This window comes from Tiliqua scincoides, chromosome 5 (genome assembly GCF_035046505.1).
Source record: "Tiliqua scincoides isolate rTilSci1 chromosome 5, rTilSci1.hap2, whole genome shotgun sequence".
NCBI lineage: Eukaryota > Metazoa > Chordata > Lepidosauria > Squamata > Scincidae > Tiliqua > Tiliqua scincoides.
Genome location: NC_089825.1, coordinates 79,774,914 through 79,790,029, shown reverse-complemented (window position 1 = coordinate 79,790,029; position 15,116 = coordinate 79,774,914). Strand labels below are relative to the sequence as shown.

The 15,116-nt window shown below is 46.0% G+C and overlaps 1 protein-coding gene across 1 annotated transcript; it reads right to left on the bottom strand.

Annotated features, from left to right (window-relative positions):
• Window positions 1-3,824: 3,824 nt before the first annotated feature.
• On the bottom strand, window positions 3,825-11,515 carry LOC136654414 (la-related protein 6-like). The gene is made up of 3 exons (XM_066631430.1): window positions 11,349-11,515; window positions 9,370-9,583; window positions 3,825-4,910 (listed from the first exon to the last, which is right to left on the bottom strand). The coding sequence occupies exons 1-3, from the start codon at window positions 11,513-11,515 to the stop codon at window positions 3,825-3,827; spliced, it is 1,467 nt and encodes a 488-aa protein (XP_066487527.1).
• Between the last annotated feature and the right edge of the window lie 3,601 nt (window positions 11,516-15,116).

Here is a 15,116-nt window from a genome sequence, read left to right as displayed (position 1 = left end):
CCCACTGCGTCTGATCAATTGTCCATGTAACCCAGAATGGTCCCACCCCAAGCAGAAGCAAGACTCTGAGGGATCTGTCAGCAGCCAGTCTCTGCCACAGCAGTGCCACCTGATGTGCAGGACAAGTCGGGACCATCAGCATGCAAACCTAGGTCTCAGCCATTATTCCCACCCCCCCACCCCCGTATTCCCAACCCTTCTGCTGCTGTAGCCTTTAGCTACAGAGTAGTCCATATTAGCTTTTGGCAATTTCAAGTCAGTTCAACTGCACATAGGCAAATTATGCAAACAAAATAGGATTTTTTTCCACTTGTTTTTATCGCCAGTTTTGGGAACCAGTTGATCACCAGCTATGAATTTATAGAATCTGCGCAAGCAGTTGATGGGCGTACATGTCCCTCTTTTTCTCTCTTCTACGCACCGTACCTGCCATCGTATGAGACTAGTTGGAAACAGGAAAGCTTTATTTTAATTGCTATAATTTCATCTCAAGCGTACTCTAAGAATAGCAAGGCTTGGCTTGAATTTGTCATCTTGGAACCATTTTCTCCCCGTCGTCGCATACAGGCAGATGGATCCCTTGCCTTTACCTCTGAGAGGGAAAGAGCACCATCAAATAACTGAAGATCAGTGGGAATTTAATAAAGTGTCTAATATTTCTCGGTCACTTTCCACCAAGAAACTTTCAAAACAGCTTATAATTAAACACACTCTTAACTAAATACTGTACGCTAAGAAAGGCATAAGAGTCCAGCAAACAACTGCCAAAAAACAAGAAGCTTGGGGGAAGAGGGGTGGACAGAGTTCAGTAGTCTTGGCCCTATCCTGTGCTACCACCAACTACACCTTAAAGCAGTGATTTTCAACCTTTTTCATCTCACGGCACACTGACAAGGGACTGAAATTGTCAAGGCGCACCATTAGTTTTTTGACAGTGGACAAGGCACACCATGCTGTTGGTCGGGGGCTCGCAACCCCCAATGCCCCTATTAATAAATGACTCTACCCCAAACTCCTGCAGCACACCTGTAGACCATTCGCGCACACCAGTGTGCCATGGCACAGTGGTTGAAAATGGCGGCCTTAAAGGGTGGCAGACACAGTCTCTGCTGTCTTTCCTGATAGGCAGCTGGCTCAAATGAAACATAAGATGGGCCAGAAGATGATGTTCAAAGCTCTCTATGGTTTGGGCCCAAGTTATCACCAAAATTCTGAATGGTGCCCCCAGACAAAGAATGTGGCAACAGGCACCAACTGCCCTTATTTTCCATCACTCATTTCATTACCTCCATTTTGTCTTTGGAAAAAAAAGTTCTAGGGATGTAAAAATCGTTTTGCGCTAGAATTGCTATTCAAGCACCAGCCCCCCATAGAGAAGTTAAATTAGTAATTGGGGTGTGTGTGGATGCATATAAACTCTGATGCACCTGCCTATAAACACACTACTAGGCCCAGGCATCCTCATGCAGTGCTCTACTGCCAGCCCTACACATTATCAAACTGGGTTTAAGGTCCAGAGTACAATCAATGAAGACAGGTGGAGAAGTAGCCACTCAAAAGCTATTCAACCACGGAAAGGCAAAGACTAAGGTATAGAATGGGTAGGAAGTATACAAGGATGGCCCAATTCTCATCTCTAAGGGATCAGACAACATACAACCACATCTTTGCTAAATATTTTAAAGAGAGAGAGAGAGAAACTGACCTGAGGAGCAAATGCTTATCACACAGGCCGGGCCCAATGTTCCTCCCACTCTCCGCCGTCCTAGCTCAGCACTCGCCTCCACGTCCCCATGTCCTCCGGCTCCTCTTCCTTTTCCAATCCACAAAGTGTGGGGAGGAGTGGAGGCAGGCAGGCAAACAGATGGATGCCCCAAACTAATCTGCTGCCCGAGACAACCTCTTCAGTTGGCCTCACAGATGGGCCAACACTGCAAAACAATTTGGCAAAGGTTTCTACCACTTTTCTTTTTGTGTCTCTGTATGGATGTCATCGGCCATTGTGGAGTTGGAGCTCAAGCGGTTGCATCCTTCCCCTTCAATGATCTGGGGGGGGGGGAGTGTAAAAAGGACAGGGAGGAAATAGCAGGGATAGGAACTCAAGTGAGGAGACTCAACTTGGATTCACGAAAATGTGTGTTTTTCACCGACTCATTTACACTCAATTCCACACGTGGAAGACTCAGTAAAACACTCAAGTCAAGTGCCTTGACTTGGCACTCACCCCCATGCATGCAGTCATGCTGGATTTGCCTAGGAAACAGCATCAAGGACCACAGTCCCTGCAAGGGTCATAGACAGCAGGTAAAGGGTCTCAGGTGTCTGGACATTACACAGCCCTCCAGAGTCCTATAGGCAGAGTTGCATCCAAATTCCAGTCATAAAGGTGAAGAGTAGGAAGCAAAGCACTTCATATTAATCCAACTCTAGCTGAACAGAGACTCCATCCGAGCCGCCAGTTGCTTGACTACAATTGCACACCCCGTTCCCTTCTGTGGAATTCAGCAGCACATGTCAAGTCTCTGCTAGTTCACCAGGTCTCATCTTCAAGTCACAAAGTTCCTAGTTCCAAGCCTGTAAAAGCCTTGGCAAACTGTCTCAGCTCTAATCTAGTTGGTCTGCAAATTGCTTTATGCTTACCCAAAATGTTATTCTTTTGCGATGACTGCATAGGAGAAGCCACTGAAATTATTAAACACAAATAAACTTGCGCTCAACCGTCTCTGCCTTTTGCAAAGCAACTGTTACCCTGCACATGCCCAATCTTGTCTGATCTCAGAAGCTAAGCAGGGTTGGGCCTGGTTAGTACTTGGATGGGAGACCGCCTGGGAATACCGGGTGCTGTAGGTTTATACCATAGTCTTTCGACACTGAAGGTTGCCAACCAGAGAGAGTTTGTCAACTCTTCTGGCGAGATCAAGCAGCAGGCATTATGCAAAGTTTATCCCAAGAACAAAGTAGAGTCCTTTGCAAACCAGTGCAAAAATGTAGAGCACTTTGCAAATGTCTGATGAGCTTGCAGCAATTTAAAAGCGTTTGAAGGCCTGCCAACCAAAAGCAAAGCCAACCACAAGAAACGCAAAGTGCTTTGTCCCGAATCTGGGATCTAAATGAATGCCAGTATAACATGGAGCTTGGCTCTTTGCTTGATTTTAGCTGTGCTCCAAGTGAGAAGCAGAAGAGCTCCAGGGCCTTCACGTTTGGGGTGGGGAAGGTGCACATGCAGATTTAAAAACCAAGAAAACAAGCCAGACCAAAAAAAGCCTTGGGAATACCTCCGCACTCTTTATTGACTTTTTTTAAACAGTAGACCTGTTATCAATTTCTCACAACAATACAAGGCAAATAGTCCAACTCTAATCTTATTCACAACTCTGCCTTTGTGTGCTTTTTTTTTAATCATTTGTACTCCGTAGTCATATTGTCACATAATGCAAACCATGCTAAAGAGAGAAAAGAAAGAGTAGGGCCCCCAATGAAGACCAACATCACCCTATTACTGGGTGATAGACCACTGCATCTCGAAAGCAGAGGTGCCGGTTGGAATCCCCCCGAAAAACTAGGGTGGCAAAGCTTAACAAAGGAAAAACGGCCTGGAAACCAGTCAGGAGGAGGAAAAAGACTGAGGGAGGTTAAAAAAGAAGCCAAGGTGGCACTTGGTACAAGCAGCCTCTCACTGTGCAAGCCAGCTCTCTACCATATGACCCTCTACAGCCCTACGCTGGGCAGACTCCCAATTTCCTTGGCTTTGAACCCACCCCAAAATGGCACTCACAGCCCCAATTAGCCTATATCAAGTTGGGCCCCCCAGAAGGCAACTGAGCCTAGTGTCGCAAGACAAATTTCCCCCTCCCAATGGTATTGTAGAAGCCTCTGGTGCCATCTGGCCCTTGAGGAAGGCGAAGTACTCCTGGCCGGACACCAAACGATTCCGACGTCTTCTTGGTAGCAACCGCTGAGCTCAGGCTATCTGGTTTCACTTGGAGGGGTTGATTGCAGCCTGCTCCTCTCCGTTTGGGTGTCCATAGGATCCCAGTACTCACCCCACTGTCCCAGCAGGAATCAGGTGGCCTTTGCAATTCAGAACTGCCATTGCCTGCCGTGGGGGCAGCAAGAGGGGAGGGGCAGAATGGCAGAGCCAAAGGCTTATGCAGTGGGAGAGGGCCTGCATAAGGGATGCTGAAGAAGTTTGGCTTGAAGGCTAGGCCAGCAGAGTTGCAGAGATTGGCAGTGGGCCAGACAGGAGCAGAGAGGAAATTCCTAGTCAGAATGGGAGTTGAGACTGGGGTGCTATCTGATTCTGATGAGCTGTAGAAGGAGGAGGAGTCTTCAAGGGCATGTTGGAGGCCTTCAGGCAATATGTTGGCCCATTTTCTAGGAGGCTTCTCCATCTCCTCAGTCTCCTCACCATCTTCCTGATTGGTGGCCTCTTTCTTTCTGGAACCCCTACCAGAGAGACTGACCACCTTGATGGCTTTCCCAAGGGAGGAGGAGACTTGGTTATGGCCAAGCTCCTCAAAAGCCTTCCGGGCACTCTCCAAACTCTCGTATTCTACTAAGGCACAGCACTTGGTCAAGAGCTCAGGGTACCTGGATGAATATTTCTTCACATCCGAAGGGAGCTTTTTGCCTGGTCGAAGGATGCGAATGGAGATGATATCACCAAAGGGGCTGAACAGCTCTGTTATTTTGTCAAGGAAGGCAGTCTGGAACACGAGTGAGGTGGGAATAGTTGGTTCCTGTGGAAGGACATTCCAGGCCAGGAGCATCTTGCTTGGTGGGATGTTCACAAGATAATCTGGAATGGGATTCCTCCTCTTCACCTTTGTCCCTTCCTCATTAACTTCCAACAGCTCTGAAAACTGCAGAGCATAGAGGGTCACCCGCCAGTCTCTGGTTAAATATTTCACCTATTTTTTTTTTTTAAGAAGGGGGAGGAAAAAGGAGAATGTTAGTAGCAAGTAAAATTTTTTAAAATAAAAAATGTTGCAAGTCACCCCCCTTCTTCCACATACTTGCCTCTAAGTCAGCAATTTTCAACCTTTCATTTCATGGCACACTGACAAGGTGCTAAAATTGTCAAGTCACACTACACTGCCAGTGGGGAAGTCACTTCTCTCAGTGGCCCTACTAATACATGTCCCTCCCACAAATTCATGTGACACACCAGTGGATCATCCACTGGCTGAAAATCGCTGCTCAAAGTGAAGGAAAGCTAGGCATTTGACAACAGTTTTGCCACCCAAGCAAACTGCCCTATAAGGTTTGAGGTGCCACTCCACTTTCTGAAACAGATCTGTGGGCACACTTCCTGAACCTAGGTGCTTTTGTGGGCAACTCCCCCAAATACTGCTCCTTACCTAGCAGGAGTAGCCCAATCTATTGGAAAGCATGTATGGTCACTGCCGTGACCTTGAGAATTGAGCAGAGTTGGGAACTTGGAGTCTTGTCAGCATGAGCTGCTTTCGAACCTGATCAAGTGTCTATGCCAACCACAGAACATTGTAAAGGCTACAGTGGAGTACAGTCCTCACTCGCTGTTCCTGTTTGAAAGCTGCTGTTGTGGTGGACATGTACTGAGACATACAAAATTATGCATGGGATGGACAGAGTGGATAGAGGGATGCTTTTTACACTCTCACATAACACCACGACCAGGGGACATCCACTAAAATTGAGTGTTGGAAGAGTTAGGACAGACAAAAGAAAATATTTCTTTACTCAGTGTGTGGTTGGTCTGTGGAACTCCATGCCACAGGATGTGGTGACGGCCTCTGGCCTGGACGCCTTTAAAAGGCGATTGGACAAGTTTCTGGAGGAAAAATCTATTATGGGTTACAAGCCATGATGTGTATGTGCAACCTCCTGATTTTAGAAATGGGCTATGTCAGATGCAAGGGAGGGCACCAGGATGCAGGTCTCTTGTTACCTGGTGTGCTCCCTGGGGCATTTGGTGGGGTGCTGTGAGATACAGGAAGCTGGACTAGATGGGCCCATGGCCTGATCCAGTGGGGCTGTTCTTATGCCGAGGGGGAGATTCAAAATGCAGATGGAGGAGGAGAAAAAACTCTATTAGGATAGTATTGGTTGCCACCCAAATGACCATGTTCACTTGAAAAACAGGAACTGTATTGGTACTAAGGAAGAGCTGGAAGGGAAGGAAAAGGAGGGGTGTGCACAGAAAGTTATCCTGCATTTACAACAGCCTTAGTTACTTCTACATTAGTACCTGCCTGGCTCTGTACAAGTAGTCCCCTTTGTAAGTGCCATTCACATTAAGTCTGGAAGGTCTGTACTTAAGCTGAAAACATGTACTTATGCAGTGTAAACAAAACTATCAACAATTTTCTGTAGCAACTGAAAAACAGATAGAAAAATTTCTATGAAGAATTACATTACCTGCAACATAGACCATTCACTCCCTAGTGAATGTACACGCTGGGAATCGTGTTTTTGGATCCCAAGTGGGGAGGAAAGGGACTTTCAGGGAACTACTTCACTGAGGACATAGAAATGCAATCAAAAGTGATGGCATCAGGTTGCTGGGGGCCCTGGGCCAAAATTATGCACTGAGGTCTCCTATGGTGCATTGGATGCTTCTGCGGCCACCCACTGGCAATCCTGTCTCCCCTGCCACCTGGTAGCCAGGAATGAAAGTGCTGCGCGCGCCCCCCCCCCAATTCGGAGTGTGTGCCATGTACACACTACGGGAGAGCATGAATAGCAGCACAGTGGCACCTCCGCCCCCACAATGCACATCCAGCCACTGCTTTTTTCAGAAAAGCACTGCCCACATACACATCCTCCATGGCACTGCTGCCCAATATCGATAGAGCGCCAGCAGTCTCTATTCTTTTGAGAAAAAAAGCAGCAACCCTCGAGGCACCACAAGAGGAACGGATGCTGGTGCAGTGCTCCCCAAAGCATGCCACCAGGGGGCACTTGTCCTCACTGACTTCCCCGACCCCTCTGCAGCCACCAGTATTGGAGATTCAACATGACCTCCCAACATGGCAGGTCAATGATTCTGTACAGTGGTGATGCTGGGAGTTGAGCCCTGACTGAGGTTCACCTTGTTGGGCCAGCCTCTGAATATGTTCTTATGTTCTTTTTCAGAATCATTGACCTGCCATGTTAGAAGGCTATTGCTAAGGGAGGTTTAGTAAATCTTCGTTGCTTGTTTCAATTTGGAATAGACATTATTGCTGGATCTTTTCAATATGAATGCTCAATGTGGGCAGCAGTGGTACTGGATACTGCCAACTAGCCTGGTGGTTGAATAGACATTGTTTCAGGCCTAGTCAAAGTTTTGACACTTAAATACTACATTCCTATACTGCGATGCAAGGTGACTATATAAACCAATGGTTAGGTATGTGCTATCAACTCAGACTGTCGCAGATAGACTTTTTCTGCAACATATTATGCTCAGAGCAGTTTGCAGAAAATGACAATGACTGTGGCCTTGTAAGAAGAATTTATTTCAACCAAGGGAACAGATTCAGTTCACCCTTATTCTCTCAGCCATAAAGGCAGCTTTGCCACCTTCTGATCTCAGTAGTGCATTGATGGAACAACAAAGCCTCTCTATCAGTCTTGCAAACTAGGGTTTCTTCTGTTACCCACATTCAACAATTTCCTGTTCTTTTCCTCTCTCTACCACCTACTCACTCATCACAGCTCCTGCCCAGTGTTTAGCAAGGAGAGGATGGCACTGGAAAGTAGGGCAGAGCAATCTGATTGAACGTGTACAAGGGGAGAAAAGATGAAACTGAGAGCTTTAAAAATGAGAACTAGAAACTTGACGCAAGCATAAGCAGAAGACCTGGGGTTCTAGACAAACCACCCCAAAGAAGCTACTCTAGCATCAGTATTTTTTTTAAAGAGACACAAGTTCTTAGTTTTGAAGAAAGAAGCTGGTATTCAAGTCTACCCAGAAGCCAAGCCCTCCGACCGAGAGCCACTTTGCAAATTACATTTACCAGCTACATCTAAGAAGAAAAGCACCAAATACAGTGCAAATCTCCTGATTGAGAGGAAGCTGCAGTTCCTTACTCAGGGCCTGCCTTTCCATAAGGCTGCCTGAAAAAGCCACTTCAGGCAGCAGATCCGAGCGGCATCAAGTCTCCTCTGCTCCTTTTCTTTCTGCTTCCTGAATTCTGAAAGATATGGGGGGGGGGGAAATGGAGGGGAGGAGGAAGTGTGTAGGAGAATGGGTTAGAGCACCAACCCTCCTCCACACTTCTACTCCATTCCTTTCTTTAGGAATCCCAGAGCAATTGAAGCAGAAGCACAACTAGTGGGGTGGGGGGGGGCGTTATATCCCCTGTGCCAGAGATCTTGAGCCAGCCCTGTTCTTATTGTCCAGACACTGAGGGGTAAATGCCCATTAATGTTGTGCAAAGTGGTTCCCTAACACCCTCTCCTTGGGCTGAAGATAATCATGAAGGAAGGCACTGCTCTGGAGTCTCTGCACTCTTGCCTTTATTTCACAGGGAAGATCCCCTTAAAAGGCATGGGGGGTGTTAGAAAGAAAGTTATCAGGCTGGTTTAATCCTCAAAGATCCAAGAACAGATATTTCTTATGAATTTGTAGCAACCAGAACTATATTACCTAAATTCTCAAACTGAATACTGTCATAACCAGAGAAAGCTTATGACAAGATATGGCATTTAGCAGAAATCAAAAGCTAACAATTACTGCTATTTTAAGGGATAGAGCCAAGCAGCACTTCATATCTGAGAGCTCTGCTAGATCAGACCAAGAGGCCATATAGTGCCACGTTCTACCTTCGGTTGGCAGTTAGATGCTTTCACAAGCAAGGCAAGAGCTTTCCTCCACCTTTGCCCCCTAAATAGTATTCAGAGGTAGATTCAGGGATTCTATTTAGGTATGATGAGTAACAGCAATTGATAGGCCCATCCAATCTTTTTTAGAAGGCAGTTTGGCTAGGGGACATCACTACATCTTGTAGTGTTCACTTCCATAAGTTCCAATTTCCATAAACTGGGCCCATTGCCCAATTGCACTAAGTAGGAGATACATTGTAGGAATATTGATTATGAGAACAGATTCCAGTTCTTGTATCCTCAGTTTTCTAAGCCCGGTATTACATTCTTGATTCTGATCTCAAGATGCAGTTAGAACCAAGTTACAGTAATTAAAACCGATTGTAACCAAACTTTTTGGAGTGAACTGCCATGGTTTCAGGATGTAATGTTAGCTTATTTCTTACTCTCTCACACACTTCCACAGGATGGTCAGAAGGCAGAGGTAACTCCAGCAGACGCTAAGCAAGTAGTCCTGATCCCAGAATCCACCCCTCTTCAGTGAAGGAGCAAAGTACAAACATGAACAACCCTACGCACCTTTTTGAAAGATGTCAGAAGCTTGATGCTCACAAACCCCATCTTGTTCTTCTGCACATGCTTCAGGAGGAAAGCATCCTTGGCCAAATTCTCATCCGAGAGATAGAACTCAACCTGTGACACTATCCTTTTGACCAGCTGTGGGTCCGGCACAGAGCAGTCACCACCCTCAAACAGTCCTGGGCTGAGAAGGTCATTCAAGTCGTAGGGGCTTCTGTCAGAAGGGCAACAAGAGACAGTTTCCCCCCGCCCCCACTCGTGTACATACAGAGTTATAGTCAGTAGCCGAAAGCAGGAGGCTATCAACATTTTTAAAAAGGTATTTAACAGCCCAATTCTAACCTGCACTGAACAGGCAGGCCAAGTGGCTTGCACTGTATCTAGCATACATTAGGAGCTGGCTGGAGGGCACTTTGGGGTAAGGAGATATTTTTTCCCCTTACCCTGTGCAGCACTCCAGGCAGCCCACGGGGCTACTTAGATCAGCGCCAACAAAACTGATGGTGCAAATTTGAGCAGCCCCTGTAAGGCCAATTAGGCCAGGGACAGACATTACAACACAAACTGCACTGCCGTAACCGATACCACCCCCTCCTAAGCCCAACCTGCCTCCTAGACCAGAAGTACCCCTGCCCACCCCCAGAACACCCTTCCACCACCCTCTCCTACCCTCTGCACCAGCCTGCCCAGGCAGGCACAAACATACCCCCTTTTACCACGGATCCTGGCGTCCATGGGCCAGTGCAGACCTCTGCAGTGGCCCAGTCAGCTTTAAAGGCAGCAGAAAGTTTGTGACATTCCTGTGCCAGAACAGGAAGCCTGCACTGGCCTAGCACGACATTAGGATTGTGTTTTAATGCAAAGCAGAGCACATCAGCTCTGTGCAGTGAACCCTCAATGCAACACTTTGGAAATAATGCATACATGCATGCACAGAACATTTGTGACCAGCATTTAACGAAGCAAGCATGTCCATGGTTACACTGTAAATGCATTTGGATTTAAAGGACTTTGGGCGTTAATGGACACTCCTCCCCCATTAGTCCATTAAACTGAAGGTTCACTGTACCTTTGCACTCAGTGGTCAGAATTTTTAGAGATTGTGAGCTCTCTTGGACAGGTAATCATTTTGTTTATTAGCTATGCTTTCCAACAAAAAAGTTCAAAGCATTTTTCATAACAGTAACATGCTTGGACATTTTTGCTTTCCTTTTCAAATAGAAGAACTAAAGAAACTAGATCTTTTCTTCTCCCCCTAGAAATTAAAGGGTCTGAAACATTCTTGAAAGGGCCAGGCTGTCATAGGTCACCCCTTGCCTACAGACAACCCAGGCACAGATTAAATTAGACACAGCCTGCCATATTCCTTCCATCCCTTCATATTATGGATTACCAATGCACTAAGGCAGAGTTTCTAAAACTGTGAGTCAGGGCCTACTAGGTGGGTCAGGAGTCAGTTTCAGGTGGGTCCCCATTCATTTCAATATTTTATTTTTAATAGATTAGGCTTGATGCTACCATGGTATGCGACTGCATTTAGGGAAATGTTACACATCTATACTTTTAACAAGCTACTGTGAATATGCTTTTAACAAAGATAGTAAATGGGACTTACTCCTGGGTAAACATGGGTAGGATTGCAGCCTACCCATGATTTTTGAGCACTTTTGGGGGGGTAGTGGCAAAGGAAAGAAAGAAGTTCAGCCAAGATCCTTCCTTATAATCCATTTGCAGTATCCTGCTGAAAGAGTTGCATTCCTCTCCCAGCTGAGAGTGCCCTTCTGGTCACATGCAGAGTGCTTCACCACTGAATAACCAAAGCCCAGTCTCACATTTTGTGATACAGTAGTGTTTCAGAGCAGGTGGACTTAAGTTCCAGTACCTCTTTTCTTAAGGACAACCAACACCAACACCCAGCTATGCGCAGCCTTTTATGCAGCACAAAGGGCTCCAAAGAACAGTTCTGCAGTACCACTTACCCATCCAAGCTATCCACCAACTCCTCTTGGTTCAGCAGAGGAAAAGACCGGCTTGTGCGAGGAAGGAAACTGAACACTGAAAAAGGGCCACCCTGGACTGGAACAGGACTGCTGCATTTCAGCTGGGAGTCAAAGCCCAAAGCCATTGCAGGATTACACAAGGACATAGTGCTTCATCTGTGGTGAGCAAGAAGAAAAAGATTACACAAGCACAGCACCAGTTCAAAAGTCCTAAAACATGGGCAAAAGGGATTAAGGTACAGAAAGTTTTAGGGAGAAACAAGCTAAACGAGATCAAGTGGCTCTTATAAGTAGAGGTGTCTGAAAATGGTGTTATTTACCTTACTCTGGAGTAAGCTGATTATGTTCAGCAAGTCTTAGTCTGTAAGCCTATCTTACCAGAAACAAACACCTCTACTTATAAGGCCCAGGTATACACTATGACTTGAACTGGTTACTAGCCAGTTCAACTACCATAGCTCTCACCAAGTAACCATAACAGTATCAAGAAGCTGTTACCCACATTCTCACAACACAACTTTTTCCAGGGGGATTTAGGGGAAGAAACTGATTTGATTCCATTTCAAACCAGTTCCTTTGTAGTATAGATGCACCTATAGAAATTAAGCCTCTTTAAGCCCCTGCACTATCATTCTTAGAATCATTTCAAGTTCCTAGTCCCTGACAAGGAAGGCTATGCTGCTATACCTCCTCTTTTACCTTTATTCTTTTCCCAGTCACCCAGCACATACTACTCTGCTTTAGTTCCTTTTGTGCAGATGTCTAGCTTCCAAAACAGAAAGGCACTAGAGCTCAGATTTGCCTAGAATCCATAATTCTTTGATACCAGAGTTTCATCCCCTCATTCTCAGATGGAACTACTTCCTAATTAAAGACAGAAAATAAACATAAGAACACTCTCCCACCCATCTTCCCCAGCAAACCAGAAGAGAAAATACAAGTTTAAAAAAATGAGAACAAATAATATCTCATAACCATACTGTCAGGGTCTAAAGTTTTCATAGCAACAGACAATCTTAAATAAGTTTTCAAATATGCTGCCCTCTACTACTATAGCCACAACAACTCCACTACCACCTTACCTAGGCTTGGAAAGTTTCTACCATTCTAAGCAAGGCTAACTTCAGCTAACATCGAAGGGGAAGGAAAACAAAGAGAGGGAAGGAAATGGGTTCTTAAGTGAGAAGTTTATTCCAGGTGAGAAACATCAGCTGGTCCTGTGTTGAGAATTAAAGTGACGGTAGAGGAAAAGGGAAAAGAGGATGACCAAGCACAGCGCTTCAGGTGAAGCCCATCTCCACCATTGGGTTCAATAGTTAATGGAGAGGAGAGAAATTATCCAAAGAACTCAAGTACTGTACGTTAGTAGCTTGAGTTTATTTAAATCTACTCCAAAGTGAATTTGGTGGGCTTACCACAAAGTATTGCTGGAGACAGTTTGAAAGAGGAGATTGCTGCTTGTATAGCATGCACATGTGACATCAGCAGTTCCCAGACCATGGGACTGGGACCCCGCAGGGTCCTGACTCAACTGTTGTTGTGTTGCAAAATTGACAATGCAGCTGAGGTTATGTGCATCAAGGGTTAAACCAGCTACTGGGAGGGGGTGGTGGTGAAAAACACTGCTGTCCAATCATCATTATAGTTGCATCCCTTGGCATTTATAAATCAGTCAGCAGTCTCTAGAGCCTCTAACAGCCCAATCCTATTCAACTTTTCAGTGCTGGTGCAGCTGTGCCAATGAGCCATGCACTACATCCTCTGGTGGGGCAGCACTCATGGAGGCCTTTTCGAGATAGGGAAACTTTTGTTACCTTGGGGCTGCATTACAGCTGCATCGGTGCTGGAAAGTTGGATTGAATTGGGCCCTAAAATGTTTAGAAGTCACTGCACTACATTTATCCTACTTTGTCCTAGCGAACAGCTTCTGAATTACTTTACAAACCAACCAGAGGCAGCTGTGGGACATAGGAAGCAATAGCTTTCACCCATCACTTCCAATCTGGGGAGAATTGGGTGCCTTGTTCTGAATCTACCACAACCAGTCAATTTTATTAAAATTCCTCATCTTGTGAACAAGGGAAAAGCATGTCTCTAGCCACTTTCTGCACACATGTCATTTTATAGTCTTCTAGCATTTCCCTTCCTTCCTAGGCTCAAATGCTCCAAACATCTTAGCCTCTCTTTTTTTTGCTCCAAGCTTTGATCAACTTTAGTTATCTTTTTGGTATCTTTTCCATCTCTCTAATACCATTTTTTGTGTGGTGACCAGAGCAGCAGACAGTATTCCAAGTATGGCCACACACTAGATTTATATGTAGGCTGGCAGTTTTATTTTCAGCCCCTTTCCTAATAATCCCTAGCATGGAATTTGTCCCTTTCTTCCTCACAGCTGCCATACACTAAGGTTGCAATCCTATCCACATGAACCTGGGAGTAAGCCCCATTGACTACAGTGGGATTTGCTTCTGAGAATGTGGGTGCAGGATTGTGCTCTGAGTTGAGTTGTCAGTCATGATCCCAAGGTCTCTTTCTTGGTTCATCACAGACACAACAGACTTCATCAGTATGTGTGAGGTTAAGAAGTGATGCCCCAATGTGCCTCATTTTTACACTTATTTACATTGACCTTCATTCGCTATTTTGTTGCACTTCCCTCCCGTCATTTGCTCTTTTGATCTGTCCCCCCTCTTCATTTTCCAGTCCAGGGAGTGGAAGGCGAAGGAGTTGCAACAGAGGCAGGTAGACAAAGATTGGCATTGCCCCCCCCCCCAATCTGTTGCCTAAGGCAACTGCTTCAGTTGGCCTCATGGATGACCAGGCCCCAAATGTTATGTGTGCACACAGCAGATGTGGAGCTTTCCCGTCAGCTGGCTCTCCTTCTCCCTCAACCAGTTTCAGTGCTGAGGGAAGTCGACATCAAAGAGTTAGCACCAAACTAGAGGAAATAAGAGCAGTGTTCTTCAGCTTGTGGGTCGTGACCCCAATGGAGTTGCAAAGCCTAGTTTGGGGTGTCGTGGCCACCTTTCAAAGTCTGTGCAAGAGAGGGCTTGGATCCTATCCAATAATACTACTGGTTGGTTGGCAACCTTCAGTCTCGAAAGACTATGGTATAAGCCTACAGCACCCGGTATTCCCAGGCGGTCTCCCATCCAAGTACTAACCAGGCCTGACCCTGCTTAGCTTCCAAGATCAGACGAGATTATCAATATTTCTAATAAGCAGCAGGTGCAGAGATGTGCCTCTCTTTCTTGACCCTCAGTGGTGTTCTTGCAGGAGGGATGGCAGGAGGCCCCAGAAGGCAAGGAATACAACAGGGGAAAGGGCAGACTAAGGGGGTGAGAGAGATGCTACTGAGGTGGTGGGTGAGCCCAATTGTCACACGGGTCACCATTTCAGGAGCACCACTTCTGCCGAGGCATCACTTTGCAGAGCACCTGAGCTGCAAAGTGATGCCTCTGCAGATGTGGCGCAGCTGAAAGGGTAGCCCAAGTGATCATTGGGCTCTCCCACATCTTGAATATATAATCAAGATTTGCATGTTTTTTCTTCAATCATTTGCAACTAATGAGTTCCTATGTGGCAATAAAGTGTTTATTTCTGACCATCATCTGCTCAAGCACAACTTCCTGCTTAATGATGTCACTTTTGGCTCTCAGCAGGTGCCAAGAATGCTTTTTGGCCTACTGTATGAAAGGAGCGACACCCCTGATCTCGCATCTCCCACTTACCTTGCCCTGCCAACCC